Consider the following 14,906-nt stretch of genomic DNA (forward strand, 5'->3'; position numbering starts at 1 on the left):
GCTTGCCGACCCGCAGGTAGCGCCTGGAAACCCAGAATTACAGCCTCTCCAGGCTGCAGAGGGTCAGTTTCCCTGGGATGCGGGAATGGCACTTTCTTAAGGAGGGACTGTATAGCATTGCACCCCGATCTCCATGCCTCAAATATCCCGGAATCTCCCTCCCCAGATCTGGCAACCCGACCCTAACCGGCCCGCTTGCAATGCAGGGGAGGTTCTCCTGAGCCGGGAGGGCGGGGCTTCCGTACGGTGGTGTCCCCACCCCAGGTGGGCAGGATCCTGCCCGCCCCTTCTCCTTACCCGGGCCGGCCCTGCAAGGAGCATGGACGAGGCGCGCCGCTTCTTCCTGCAGCTGCCCAAAGCGGTGAGCCGCGGGCCCGGGGATTAACCCTTTCTCCGCCGAGCGCGCTTGCAGGGGGAAAGGGGCGGGCTTCCCGGCGGGGGCGGCGTTTCGGGGGGTCTCCGGCAGGGGCTTTTTCGCATGCAAGGAGGGCGGGAGCCCCTCGCCTTGGGGTGGCCCTACAAGTGTTCTGTTTGGGTGCACGCCAGCGAACTTCTTTAGGGATCGCGCGCCCTCTCCCAGGTTTTGCAGCCTGGTTGCAGGGGATGGGGGATGTAGGACTCCGGTGCTGCAAAGCGCAAATCCCCAGGACAGCTCCGTTGTCCCGACGCGATGTTTGGGGTGCCCCCCCCCCCCTCCGCCAGGCTCCCTTGTGAAATGAAGGATTGATCGGTTGATTGATTTCTTTGGTGCCCTTTAAGGTAGGCTAGGCTGGCAGGAGTTTGCCCGGCCCAAGGTCGTCCAGCAAACTTCCCTGGCATGAGAGGAGATTCGAACCCATGTGTACTAGTATACAGTTCACCACTATACTGCTCCTTCTCTGGGGCTTGTGTGCTCCAACAGGTGCCTGAGAGTGTTTTTTGTTTAAAGCAACATTTAAGTGATCTCTCATGCATACATGAAGAAGAGTTTGGGATTTATACTCTCCTTTCTCTCCTGTAAGGAGACTCAAGGTGACCTACAAGCTCTTTTCCCTTCCTCTCCCCACAACAGACCCCTTGTGGGGTCGGTGGGGTTGAGAGAGTCCTGAGAGAACTGTGACTAGCCCAAGGTCACCCAGCAGGAATGTAGGAGGGCGGAAACACACAAAAAAGGTTTTTGAAGGGACAGGCGCTTTGCTATCATTAAATGCCCCAAAGGAAGAAGAAGAAGAGTTTGGATTTATAACCTCCCTTCTCTGGGTGCGGGGGGAGACTCAAAGGGCTTACAATCTCCCTTGCCCCTTCCCCTCACAACAAACACCCTGTGAGGTGGTAGGGTGGGGCTGAGAGCTCTGGCAGCTGTGACTAGCCAAAGGTCACCCCAGCTGGCGTGTGTGAGTGCACAGGCTAATCTGAATTCCCTCAGATAAGCCTCGCGCTCAGGCTGTATGGCAGAGCTGGGAATCAAATCTAGGTGACTACTTGTGGGATGGGGCGGGGGGAGGCGCAGAATTCTCTACTAAGCATTGATTTGTTTCTGATTTAGGAACTCCATGCCCACTTGAATGGCTCTATCAGTTCAGAGACGATGAAGAAATTAATGGCGCTGAAGCCGGATCTTTGGGTTCATGATGGGATGACCGTGATAGACAAGGGCCAGAAAAGGAGCTTGGAAGAGTAGGTGCCTCTGAACCTGCAGATTTTTAAATAAAAGGGTTGCCAACTCTTGAGTTGGGAAATTCGTGAAGATTGCGGGTGGAATAATGCCATAAAACGGGATTCTGTCGAGCAGCACTGGCGTAGGAGGTTAAGAGCTCGTGTATCCAATCTGGAGGAACCGGGTTTGATTCTCTGCTCTGTTGCCTGAGCTGTGGAGGCTTATCTGGGGAATTCAGATTAACTCTGGGCACTTAACCTGCGCCAGCGCTGGGTGACCTTGGGTTAGTCACAGCTTCTGGAGCTCTCTCAGCCCCACCTACCTCACAGGGCAGGGGTGGGCAATTATTTTTTACATGGGGCTGCATAAGAAACAAAAATGTTGTGGAGGGTCAGGGCCAAAAGGGCGAGAAAGCCTCGCGCGAAGCCCGACAGCCAAGGCAACCGGCTATGCCCGGGGCTTTCAAAGCTCTTTGCTCCCAAGGGCAAAGGCAGTCAGGGTCATCCGGCCCGGGCTGGATGCAATGCAATGGGCATTATAATGCTCCAGGTCTGTCTGGGGTGTTTGTTGTGAGAGCAAGGGGAAGTTATTGTAAGCCCCTTTGAGTCTAAACTCTTCTGCTTCTTCTTCTTCTAGTCTTAGTGTGCCAATTCTCTGCTATAATCTGGCTTCTCTTATTGCTGAAGCTGTTTTGGCCAAGGGTAGGACCAGTGAGAGTAAAGAGAGACTTTGGGAGTTTGGGGCAGCTACTCAGAAGGCCCCGTAAGATTTTATTTATTTATTTATTTACATTTATACCCCGCCAATCTCCCGAAGGACTTGAGGGGACTTTACACTTCGGTATAAATAAAACACAATACAAGATGATAAAATTGCAGGATATAAATATGCACGTTTCTATTTTATCTTTTCCGTCTTTTGTTCTTTTAGATGCTTTGAGATGTTCCAGATCATCCATCAAGTGACCAACAGGACAGAAGATATATTGATGGTAAAGCGATTTGCGTTTCTTTTAAGGAGTGACGCCCCCGAACTGTCGCACTTTGGTGTTATTACAAAGCAAAGCTGTTTCCACATAGTTTTTTAAAAAACTGATTTTTATTCCATGCTTCATCCTACGTGTCTGTTTTTGGTCCCTCCATTTCATCCTCACAAAAATCTTGAATTCTCCCGTGATGGCAAAAAAATATTCTTTTTTCAGGTAACCAAGGATGTTATTCGGGAGTTTGCTGCAGATGGCGTCAAATACCTGGAGTTAAGGAGTACACCCAGAGAGGAACAAACCACAGGTAATGCTGTTCAATTTTTTTAACCATCTGCTCATCCCCAATAAGCACCCCTGTTGAGAGCCATTGTGGTGTAGTGGTTAAGAACAGGTGCATTTTAATCTTGAGAACTGGCTTTGATTCTCTGTTCTGCCACTTGAGCTGTGAAGGCTTATCTGGTGAATCAGATTAGCCTCTGCACTCCCAACACATGCCAGCTGGGTGACCTTGGGCTAGTCCAGTGGTGGCGAACCTATTGCACGGGTGCCAGAGGTGGCACTCAGAGCCCTCTCTGTGGGCACCACCGCAGCGACTGGGGAAGTTAGATAAATGGCAAGGGAATGAGGAAAATCACACACACCCACACACACATCTGGGTTGGCCTTGCTTCTGAATAAACCTCCCTGGGGTCGTGATTCACCCATTTGAAGCTGTTAGCACGGTTGCTTCACCAACTTACTCCCGAGTATGGCATGAAACAAACTGTTTTTCTAAACTAAAACCTCAGCACTCAGGTTAAATTGCCATGTTGGCACTTTGCGATAAATAAGTGGGTTTTGGGTTGCAATTTGGGCACTCAGTCTCGAAAAGGTTTGCCATCACTGGGCTAGTCAGTTCTTCGTAGCTCTCTCAGTCCCACTCACCTCACAGGGTGGGTGTTGTGGGGGGAGGAGGGGAGGGAAAGGAGATTTTAAGACGTCATGCTTTTCTAGGCCTTGTGACCAAGCAGTGCGACGTGGAAGCTGTCATGAAGGTGCATACAAGCAGTGCAAGGAAGAAGCCAGTGGATATAGATGTTAGGTAAAGTTCAGGGGACCATAGAATCGCAAGGAGTTGGAAGCAGCACTGTAAAGCACTCTTGATGGCCATCCAGCCTCTCTTTAAAAACCTCCAAAGAAGGAGACTCTTCCACTCTCCCAGGTAGTACATTCCACTGTCAAACAGCCCTTGCTGTCAGGAAGTTTCTCCTGATGTTGAGGTGGAACCTCTTTTCCTTCACCTTGAACCCATTACTCGTATTGATACAGCCCAGAATCACATTGGCTTTCTTGGCCGCCACATCACACTGCTGACTCATGTTCAATTTGTGATCTACTAAGACTCCCAGGTCCCTTTCTCATGTAGTGTTGTCAAGCCAGGTGTCACCCATCCTATATCTTGATTCTCCTTGATCTCAGATTGCAAATGCCTTAGCAGACCAGGTGCTCGGGAGCAACAGCCGCAGAAGGCCCTTGCTTTCACCTCCTGCAGGTGAGCTCCCAAAGGCACCTGGTGGGCCACTGCGAGTAGCAGAGTGCTGGACTAGATGGACTCTGGTCTGATCCAGCAGGCTAGTTCTTATGTTCTTATATCTGTTCTAAAGCTATATATTTGTAGAAGCAAACCATGTAATGCAAATAGTGTGCAAATATTAGGGCAGCGTGCAAATATTAGGATTGACGTCTTGAATCTGATCCGACCCAACTGAGGGAATGCTCTGGAATGAACCACAGATCATCCACCAGTGTCTGTTGCTGTATTACCAGCTAGTAATCTGGAAATCTTGCCCTCCAGATTTCTAATCTCAGTGGATCGAAGAGGGGGACCGGCTGTCGCCAAGGAGACCGTGAAACTGGCGGAGGAGTTTTTGCTGTCCACGGATGGTGTGGTGGTAGGGCTGGACCTCAGTGGAAATCCGACAGTAAGTTCTTTTTTTTTTAATGATGCAGCATCCTCCAGATCAGTGGTCCTCAACCTGGGGGTCGGGACCCCTTTGGGGGTCGAACGACCTTCTTTCTTCACAGGGTCGCCTAAAGCACTCTTCTGCATCAGTGTTCTCCATCTGTAAAATGGATAAATGTTAGGGTTGGGGGTCACCACAACGTGAGGAACTGTATTAAAGGGTCACAGCATTAGGAAGAAGAAGAAGAGGAGGAAGAGGAGGAGGAGTTTGGATTTATATCCCCCCTTTCTCTCCTGTAGGAGACTCAAAGGGGCTTACAATCTCCTTGCCCTTCCCCCCCCTCACAACAAACACCCTGTGAGGTGGGTGGGGGGCTGAGAGGCTCGAGAAGCTGTGACTAGCCCAAGGTCACCCAGCTGGCTTGTGTGGGAGTGCACAGCCTAATCTGAATTCCCCAGAATTCTGAATTAGCACAGGCTAATCTGAATTTCCCCAGATAAGCCTCCACAGCTCAGGCGGCAGAGCTGGGAATCAAACCCGGTTCCTCCAGATTAGATACACGAGCTCTTCACCTCCTACACCACTGCTGCGTAGGTTGAGAACCACTGCTCTAGATGTTTGGGGAGGCCTTTGGGAAAGCGGTAACAGAGCACCTGTTTTGTTTGCGAGAGGTCCAGTTAAAAGATCTCAAGTTGTACTTGATGGGGAAGACCGTTCTTTTCCCAAGACCTTCTGGAGCAGAAAATACTCACTCTGTATTGGACTGTTTTGTATGTGAATGTTCTTTCTCCATCTTTTATCTTTCCAGCTTTTTCAGAATCAGGTCAGGGGTTTGTTTTATGAATAGTTTTCATGGTGTTTATGTCCAATGGTATCGTTTCCGTATTGCTAAATTGTTATAATTCTAAGCTGCCTTGAGCAGAGATCTGAAGGAGAGGTTTAGAAATGGACTCAGTGGATATTCAACTATGTCCATGTGTATCAACTACGGTTTGTCAGACAGCCATCGGTGGGCTATCCTGGAACTTGGGTAGTCTGTCTGGCATCAAGAGGCATCTTTTAAAGGGGGACCGATTTGGAGGGTTGGGTTTTAAAGTGAAGATGTTTTGGGCTGTTATTATAAGAAGAAGTAGAAGAAGAGTTTGGATTTATATCCCCCCTTTCCTGCAGGAGACTCAAAGGGGCTTACAATCTCCTTGCCCTTCCCCCCTCACAACAAACACCCTGTGTGCTGAAGAGAGCTCCGAGAAGCTGTGACTAGCCCAAGGTCACCCAGCTGGCGTGTGTGGGAGTGTACAGGCTAATCTGAATTCCCCAGATAAGCCTCCACAGCTCAGGCGGCAGAGCTGGGAATCAAGCCCGGTTCCTCCAGATTAGATCACAAGCTCTTAACCTCCTATGCCACTGCTGCTCCTTGAACCACGAGGGAAGTTGGGATACAAAGGTTGTAACCAAACAAATGAATACATTTTCCTTCCTAGACTTCACTTTTGTTCGCCGTCCTATTTTCTAGGCAGGACACGGCAAGGATTTTTTGGAACCCCTCTTGGAAGCCAAGAACAGGGGCCTGCGGCTGGCTTTGCACCTGTCGGAGGTAACGTTTTGAACTTGGTTCCGTTACCTGATTAAGGTTCTTTTCTCTTTGGGTTTGTGGGGGAAAGCTCTTACTAGTCAGTGGTGGTGAACCTTTGGCACTCCAGATGTTATGGACTACAATTCCCATCAGCCCTGCCAGCATGTTGGCAGGGCTGAAGGGAATCATGAAGTCCAAGATCTGAGTGCCAAAGGCCTACACCATGGTACTAAATGGAGCAGGACAAAAGTTTCAGTGGATACTACCGGTGTGTAGGTGTCTTGGTGCACAAGGCAGAGCCACAGCCTTACCTCGGGATGTGGCCATTTTCTTCGAGGAACTGGTTGCAGTAGTCTGGCGGTCGAGGTGTAACTCTGGGAGCACTCCATTTCCTCACACCTGGAGTTTGGCAACCTTATTTTGAGTCCCGGCCAGGACGAAAGAGACCAAACTCCTCCTGGGCCTGCCTCCTGGCCTAGTCGAGACGCGGCACCTTTCTTCATTCGCCCGCCGGCGTGCCTGAGAACTCGTTCAACTCCTCGTCGAGACAACATCGATGTTCCTCTTAGTAAGAAATGGGCGGCGTGGAGCAGAAGGCTTGAAGATGTCGAGGATTCAACGCTTCCCTTGCATGCTGCCTCCCCAATAAGCCCGAGGAGCCGGTGTTGCCAGCGTGGCAATGCAGTAGCTGCTGCTATGGCCACAAGCCGGCCTAGGTGGCGAACCTTTGGCACTCAGATGTTATGGACTACGAATTCCCATCAGCCCCTGCCAGCACGGGCGGTGGCGGGGGAGCTGATGGGAATATAATCCATAACATCTGCCTGCCAAAGGGCTGCCACCACGCCCTAAAAGATTAAACTGTTAAGTTGGCCCTTGGCAGCTGGACGCATTACCCTTTCCTTCACCACCATCACGTCAAATAAAACAAAAGTTTCGAAGACTAATAATGTAAGATTAGAAAGGTTTATTGCTCCCACACACGCCAGCTGGGTGACCTTGGGCTAGTCACAGCTTCTCGGAGCTCTCTCAGCCCCACCTACCTCACAGGGTGTTTGTTGTGAAGGGGGAAGGGCAAGGAGATTGTCAGCCCCGTTGAGTCTCCTGCAGGAGAGAAAGGGGGGATATAAATCCAAACTCCTCCTCCTCTTCCTCCTCTTCCTCCTCCTCGTCCTCTTCTTCTTCTTCTTCTTCTTCTTCTTCTTCTTCTTCTTCTTCTTCTTCTTCTTCTTCTTCTTCTTCTTCTTCTTCTTCTTCTTCTTCTTCTTCTTCTTCTTCTTCTTCTTCTTCTTCTTCTTCTTCTTCTTCTTCTTCTTCTTCTTCTTCTTCTTCGCTCCTAGGTTTGACGATTAGATCACAAGCTCTTAACCTCCTATGCCACTGGAGTGTGGAGTGTGGAGTGTGGAGCTATAACATCTGGAGTGCCAAAGATACGCCACCACGGGCCTAGGAGAAGCCATTATTTATATGCTCATCCTCCAACTTTCTCCTTCTCCAATGGGCACACTCTCAGCAGTTCTTATTTTGAGATTCGGGATAAAATGGCACCTGATATAATTCTCCCTTCCTGCGCTGGACTACTCTTTCAAACACAAGTGGGTCCCCTCCTGCATGACTGGTCACAAATATGTTCCATCTGAGGCGTATTTGAACTGGTGGCCCTTGGAGTAGAAGAGTTTGGATCTATACCTTCCCTTTCTCTCCTGTAAGGAGTCTCAAAGCAACTTGCAAACTCTTTTCCGTTCCTCTCCCCACAACTGACACTTTGTGGGGCTGAGAGGGCTCGGAGAGAACTGTGACTGGCCCAAGGTCACCCAGCAAGAACGCAGGAGTGCGAAAACAAATCTGCGTCACCCCTAATGAGCGGGGAATCGAACCCAGTTCTCCAGATTAGAGTCCACCTGCTCTTAACCACTACACCACTACACCATCCTGCACGTCAGCTCCCAAAGGCACCTGGTGGGCCACTGCGAGTAGCAGAGTGCTGGACTAGATGGACTCTGGTCTGATCCAGCAGGCTAGTTCTTATGTTCACGATGGCTCTTCTTTGAAATTGGCATTTCTTTGATGCAAAGGAATGGTCCTTTAGCGTCGTTTAGGCCTAAGACTGTTGCTTTTCCTGTTTTAAAAAGCCAAGAACACAAGCATATAACACACAGCAGTGCAAGCTTTCAGGTTCCTCAGAGCTCTTCATCTGGCCAAAGTAAAAACAAACAAACCTTCCCTCCTTCGAGTGAATGTTCCACCAGGTGGAGCTGTATCACCAGAAAAACAAACCTTCCAAAAGAAAAGAGATCTTTTTATGAACCTCTGGAGCAGAATCCTAAAGGTTGGGCTTAGAAGTCTGCTCTTTCTCCTTTGATTCTCGAAAGCGTCTATCACGAAAATATTCTTGGCCTCTTAAGGTGTTAAGGGACTCAAATCTAGCTGCTCTTAAACTGTAAGAATTCCATGTGTGTGTGTCCTTTATTAACACGGACTTCTGGGGTTTTTTTTGTTGCTTAGAACTCTGCGTGACCTCAAATCTCAAAGGGCAGACCGTGCCTTCGATTGAGCTCCACCATTTCGGATTCTGGTACAACACGGGGCATCCGGTCGTGCTTTGCGTAAGTTGGCTGATCTCTGTTGTCTGGGGAGCCCTTCAGTTCTGAGAGATCTCCTCTTCCTCTTGGATGGTACATAGATACACACACATGCAGTGGTGGGATCCAAAAATTTTAGTAACAGGTTCCCATGGTGGTGGGATTCAAACTGTGGCGTAGCCCAATGGGGCTGGGCGGGGCACAACGGGGGCGTGGCTGGGCATTCCAGGGGTGGGGCATTCCTGGGCGGGGCTGTGGCAAGGACGCAGCCGCTGCGCCGGTCCTTGGGCGGGAAACGAATGCACGCAGGCGCAGGCTGCCACGCATGCCGGTGCACCTCCTGCTAGACTGCTTCAAGTTCTGCGCGCTACTGCTGAGAGGAGAGGCGTAACTAAGGCAAAAATCACGTGGCAAAATCACCAATTAGTAACCCCCTTGGCACACACAAATAATTAGTAACCTACTCTCGGGAACCTGTGAGAACCTGCTGGATCCCACCTCTGCACACATGCCTTTATTGGCATCAAAAAAATATAAACCATTACAATAATTAAAAGGAGACACAGTTGACTGACATTAAAAATAATATAGAGTAGAAAACAAAATTCGATAAAGGCATATATTATATATTTTACAATATCTGGATGACCACTCATTCCTAACAATGCGAAGGTTTATAGCACCCTGTAGGAAGCTAGCTACCCTCTCACGCAGATCTGCGGAAGGGCTATTTAATAAAAAGGGCATCAGAGTTGCAGCAGAGGAGTCGGCTCGCAGTGCAAGAACAGGGGTTAAGAACTTGGCTCGAATCTCCACATAAAACAGTGATGACGAACCTATGGCACGGGTGCCAGAGGTGGCACTTAGAGCCCTCTCTGTGGGCACGCACAAACAGAGTTCATCATGTGGGGAGGAAATCGCGCCCCCCCCACATCTAGGCTGGCCGGGGCCGCTGGGCTCGATTCTTAGCATTAAACCTAAGACCTAGTTTTGGGGAAGCAGTGTAGGTAACCCTGTTAAGTGCTGTTAAGCTCCACTGATTTTCATGCAAAGAACTAAAGCGTGATACTTTACCTGGGAGTAAGCTCAGTTGCTGGCAATGGGGCTTGCTTCTGAATAAACCCTCCTAGGGTCGTGATTCACCCGTTCGAAGAGTTGCATGGTTGCTTCAAAGCAAAGCCACCGACTACCACCAACTTTACTCCCGAGTAACGCACGCCTCAGAGCCAACCATTTTTTCTAAACTAAAACCTCAGCATTCAGGTTAAATTGCCGTGTTGGCACTTTGCGATAAATAAGTGGGTTTTGGGTTGCGGTTTGGGCACTCAGTCTCGAAAAGGTTCGCCATCACTGACATAAAATGAGCAGAATAATAATAAAATATGTTGTACTGTTTCAATAGCGCCTGGATTGCAAGGGCAGGCTCTTTCTGCATATGGTACTTTCTGGAGAGTAGAGCAGATGGCTTTAGGATGGTAACCCAACCACTAGGACCGCTCTGAAGTGGGGAAGGGCTATTTTCTTAAAATCTGTTTTTCCCCCCCAATAGACGGACGATAAAGGTGTGTTTGCGACCGACTTGTCTCGGGAGTACCAGCTGGTTGCCGAGACGTTTCAGCTGTCCCGAGAACAGGTGTGGCATCTCTCGTACCATGCCATCGACTACGTTTTTGCTGGCGCCCGTACCAAGGCTGAGCTGAAGGAAAAGTGGAACAAACTGAAACCATCTCTGCTAAGTCAGGACGCTTTCCCGTGATCTCAGTGCCGCGGTCCTGTTCCTATCAACCACATTTGCTGAGCTGTTTTTCTTTTAGGGGCTTGCTTTGCAGTCTTGCTGACCTCTGCAGGGCGGCGCGTCCACTGATTTTGTTTTTTTGTGTGACTATGAGGCTTTCTGCACTACAGAAGGGAGCTAAGGTCGACTCGGTTCCCTTCAGTGGGGGGCGATTCCAGGCTGTCCGCACAGCAACTTACTTGGCCCCCTGGAACCGAGCTAAGTGGGCGGGATCATCTTGGTGCCTGTTTTGCTCCTTGATCGTGATTGGAGCTTGTGTTACCACGGGAAACGGGAGCGTTCTTTTTTTTTGTTTTTACAGTTTTTACAGTTTTTACAGTTACATGCCCGCCACGACTCTCCCATTCTGCGCATGCCACAAAAGCGGCTCCTGATTGGTTGAACGGATGAGGTGTCGTTTCGATGCGTCCGCGCTTCGAAGCAGTATTGACCTTGTTCCAGCAGAAAGGTGCAGTTCATAACTGCGACAGGGATGTCGCAGTTTTGAGGGGGGGGGGGAACTGAGACAAAACAACGTTGAGCTCAGTTGCAGTGCGGATACACTGAGGTGAACCTAGATAGAAACCAGTACAACTCTGTCAGTGCGGAAAGCCCCAAAGAGACACGTCAGAGTCAGCTGAATCCAGAGGAGTGGTCTCGTCTCGTTTACTGTGAGTTGTTTCATTGAGCACAGAACGCCATAGCCATTGGCCCTCCCGTTCCTTCCTCTTGCTTTTAGCTGGTCCAGAGCCAGTGTCGGTCACACACTGCAAAAGATGGAGAGAGGCATGAAATCTCCCAGAAAGAAGGGTCTAAAGATTATTCACCCTGATCCAGATGGCCCAGGATAGACTGCTTGCATCAGAGGAGGGCAGCCAAACTGGCTAAGGGTCTGGAATCCATGCCCTACGAGGAGAGACTCAGGGAGCTGGGGATGTTTAGTTTGGTGAAGAGGAGGTTAAGAGGTGACATGATAGCCACGTTTACATATTTGAAGGGATGTCGTGTTGAAGAGGGAGCAAGCTTGTTTTCTGCTGCCTCAGAGACTAGGACAGGGAATAAAGGATTCAAGATGCAGGAAAAGAGATTCCACCTAAGAAGAAGAAGAGTTTGGATTTACATCCCCCCTTTCTCTCCTGTAGGAGACTCAAAGGGGCTGACAATCTCCTTGCCCTTCCCCCCCTCACAACAAACACCCTGTGAGGTAGGTGGGGCTGAGAGAGCTCCGAGAAGCTGTGACTAGCCCAAGGTGACCCAGCTGGCGTGTGTGGGAGTGCACAGGCTAATCTGAATTCCCCAGAGAAGCCTCCACAGCTCAGGCAGCAGAGCGGGGAATCAAACCCGGTTCCTCCAGATTAGATACACGAGCTCTTAACCTCCTACGCCACTGCTGCTCCTAAACATTAGGAAGAACTTCCTGACCGTCAGGGCTGTTTGACAGTGGAATTCACTGCCTCGGAGAGTGGCGGAGCCTCCGTCTTTGGAGGTTTTTAAAGAGAGGCTGGATGGCCATCTCTCAGGAGTGCTTTGATAGTGTGTTCCTGCGTTTCAGGGGGTTGGACTTGATGGCCCTTCCAACTCTATGATTCTAAATCTTGGAAGCTAAGCAGGATCGGCCCTGGTTATTATTTGGATGGGAGACCACCGAGAAAGTTCAGTGCTGCTATGCAGAGGCTGCCAACTCTGAAGTCTCTTGCGTAAAAATACGTACTGGGCTGCGACTTGACGGCACTTTCCACCCCGCCCAAGATCATTTGGCTCTCCCTGTTGGAAGGCCTCCGGGGGGAAGTTTCCTCTCTGCCTCCCTAGCCCAAAACGAGCTGACCCCCTCCAAACCGATTTGCTCAACTGCAGAGACAACTCTGCTCCCAGAATTCTCGCGTTTTAACAACCCTATACACGTTTTGGTCCAACCTTGGGCAATAGAGACATTCTATAGGAGCAGCAGTGGCGTAGGAGGTTAAGGGCTCGTGTATCTAATCTGGAGGAACCGGGTTTGATTCCCAGCTCTGCCGCCTGAGCTGTGGAGGCTTCTCTGGGGAATTCAGATTAGCCTGTACACTCCCACACACGCCAACTGGGTGACCTTGGGCTAGTCACAGCTTCTCGGAGCTCTCTCAGCCCCACCTACCTCACAGGGTGTTTGTTGTGAGGGGGGAAGGGCAAGGAGATTGTCAGCCCCTTTGAGTCTCCTGCGGGAGAGAAATCCAAACTCTTCTTCTTCTTCTTTGGCGCATCATTCACACATGCAAGTTGGTATTGGCTGTGACAGGGGACGTACTCGCCTGTGTGAAGCTGCCCTTTGTAATCCAGTCCATTATCTGGAAAAGGAGAGGTGGGCTGCCAGGGAAAATAAAATGACTGCAAGAAATGGCAGCCACTCACCAAACGGCTTGCCTGCCGTTCTCCAGGGTTTGACGGAGTTTACCACCTTGACGTAGTTGATCCATTTCTGATCCCACAAAGGGCCGGATGCTGCCAAAAGCAAATGAACAAAAAGGCAAATTAGAAGGAGGAGAAGTGTTTGAATTTATACCCCACCTTTCTCTCCTGTAAGGAGACTCAAGGGGGCTTACAAGCTCCTTTCCCTTCCTCTCCCCACAACAGACCCCTTGTGAGGCAGGCGGGGCTGAGAGAGCTCTGAGTGAGCCGTGACTAGCCCAAGGTCGCCCAGCAGGAATGTAAGAGTGTGGAAACACCTCTGGTTCACCAGATAAGCCTCTGCCACTTGGGGACGAGTGGGGAATCAAACCCGGTTCTCCAGATTAGAATGCACCTTCTCTAAACCACGACACCACACTGGTTTTAGCCTGGGTACAGATTAAATGGGGATCTTGCCCAGCAGGACTTCTGATTGGCCACTGCAGATCCAAGTGGTTGGCCAAATTAAAATAACACTGTTTCAGCATCACTGTTGCCGCCACTGGCATGCTGGTTTTATTCTCTCTCTCTTCTTTCCCGTTTTTTTAAATTTCCCCCCTTCTCGCATCCTCTGTGTGGTCGTTTCCAGCCACTTTTTTGTGTGGCTGTACCCACCACCCTCTGTCAGTCTTTCACGCTCAACATTAAAAAAAAAACAACCTTCCAGAGGAGAGCCTTAACTCTGGAACGAAGAGCAAGATATAAGATATTCCGCCCCGCAAAATTGTGCTTGTTCTGGGGTTTTTTTTTGTAAATTGTAGCGGCAGACTCTCTGCTGATCGAAGGAATGAGATCTTGACAGCACCTGTTTGGCTCCAGTGGCATAGGAGGTTAAGAACTCGTGTATCTAATTTGGAGGAACCGGGTTTGATTCCCTGCTCTGCCGCCTGAGCTGTGGAGGCTGATCTGGGGAATTCAGATTAGCCTGTGCACTCCCACACACGCCAGCTGGGTGACCTTGGGCTAGTCACAGCTTCTTGGAGCTCTCTGCCCCACCTAACTGACAGGGTGTTTGTTGTGAAGGGGGAAGGGCAAGGAGATTGTCAGCCCCTTTGAGTCTCCTGCAGGAGAGAAAGGGGGGATATAAATCCAAACTCTTCTTCTTCTTCCAGACCTCTCCCTCACCTGTGGTGTGGCTCAAATCAATGATCATGCTTCCGCGGTTCTTGATACATTCTCGCATTGAGCCGCGATTGTCCACCACCTTCAAGAATACAAAAATAAAGTTAACCGTCCCTATGCGCAGTTTCCCAACCCAGAGCTTTTGTCTAGCCTCAAAGAAGCACCTGGGTCACCACGACGACACAGCCGAAGATGTACTGGTTGTGGTATGTTTTCTGGGCTGTGTGGCCGTGGTCTGGTGGATCTCGTTCCTAACGTTTCGCCTGCATCTGTGGCCGGCATCTTCAGAGGTGTATCTCAAAGAGAAGAGTCTCAAAGAGAGAGAAGATAGGAACAAGATCCACCAGACCGCGGCCACACAGCCTGGAAAACCCACCAGAACCAGTTGAATCCGGCCGTGAAAGCCTTTGAAAAAGATGTACTTACCGGGCTAGGGACATAAAGGTAGGCAGGTTTATTACAGCTGTAGTCTGCAGAGACGGCGTACGGGGGCACAACTGGTCTGTGGACAACACAACAGGAGATCGTTCAGAGCTTGCGCTGATGATGCGCAAAAGTCAAAAACTTTAGAGAGTCCAACTTCAGTGTCCTGGGCAAAGTTAGGAGGGACTGGAGGCTCAGCCACATGGTTTGTCTTGGAGCAGCAGCAGTGTAGTGGTTAAGAGCGGGTGCACTCTAATCTGGAGAACCGGGTTTGATCCCCCGCTCTGCCACTTGAGCTGTGGAGGCTTATCTGGGGAACTAGATTAGCCTGTGCGCTCCAACACACGCCAGCTGGGTGATCTTGGGCTAGTCACAGCTTTTCGGAGCTTTCTCAGACCCACCTACTTCACAGGGTGTTTGTTGTGAAGGGGGCGGGGAAGGGAAAGG

At 50.1% G+C, this 14,906-nt stretch overlaps 1 protein-coding gene and 1 long non-coding RNA gene across 2 annotated transcripts; one reads left to right on the forward strand and one right to left on the reverse strand.

The window, feature by feature from the left end:
- The first annotated feature begins 303 nt into the window (after positions 1-303).
- On the forward strand, positions 304-10,677 carry LOC125446167 (adenosine deaminase-like protein). The gene is made up of 10 exons (XM_048519718.1): positions 304-361; positions 1,526-1,656; positions 2,567-2,627; positions 2,838-2,928; positions 3,621-3,702; positions 4,456-4,582; positions 6,078-6,158; positions 6,573-6,705; positions 8,643-8,743; positions 10,269-10,677. The coding sequence occupies exons 1-10, from the start codon at positions 320-322 to the stop codon at positions 10,473-10,475; spliced, it is 1,056 nt and encodes a 351-aa protein (XP_048375675.1). The 5' UTR covers positions 304-319; the 3' UTR covers positions 10,476-10,677.
- Positions 10,678-11,007: 330 nt separating this feature from the next.
- Positions 11,008-14,769, reverse strand: LOC125424444. Its single transcript, XR_007243236.1, has 4 exons — positions 14,463-14,769; positions 14,040-14,118; positions 12,879-12,968; positions 11,008-11,260 (listed from the first exon to the last, which is right to left on the reverse strand). It is a non-coding gene; the product is annotated as an uncharacterized LOC125424444 (long non-coding RNA).
- Between the last annotated feature and the right edge of the window lie 137 nt (positions 14,770-14,906).

This window comes from Sphaerodactylus townsendi, linkage group LG17 (genome assembly GCF_021028975.2).
Source record: "Sphaerodactylus townsendi isolate TG3544 linkage group LG17, MPM_Stown_v2.3, whole genome shotgun sequence".
Classification (NCBI taxonomy): Eukaryota; Metazoa; Chordata; class Lepidosauria; order Squamata; family Sphaerodactylidae; genus Sphaerodactylus; species Sphaerodactylus townsendi.

Coding starts and splice junctions, on each gene's coding strand:
- LOC125446167 (XM_048519718.1), top strand. CDS start 320: ATGGACGAGGCGCGCCGCTTCTTCCTGCAGCTGCCCAAAGCG. Junction 362..1,525: donor TCCTGCAGCTGCCCAAAGCG/GTGAGCCGCGGG, acceptor TTTCTGATTTAG/GAACTCCATGCCCACTTGAA. Junction 2,628..2,837: donor GGACAGAAGATATATTGATG/GTAAAGCGATTT, acceptor TTCTTTTTTCAG/GTAACCAAGGATGTTATTCG.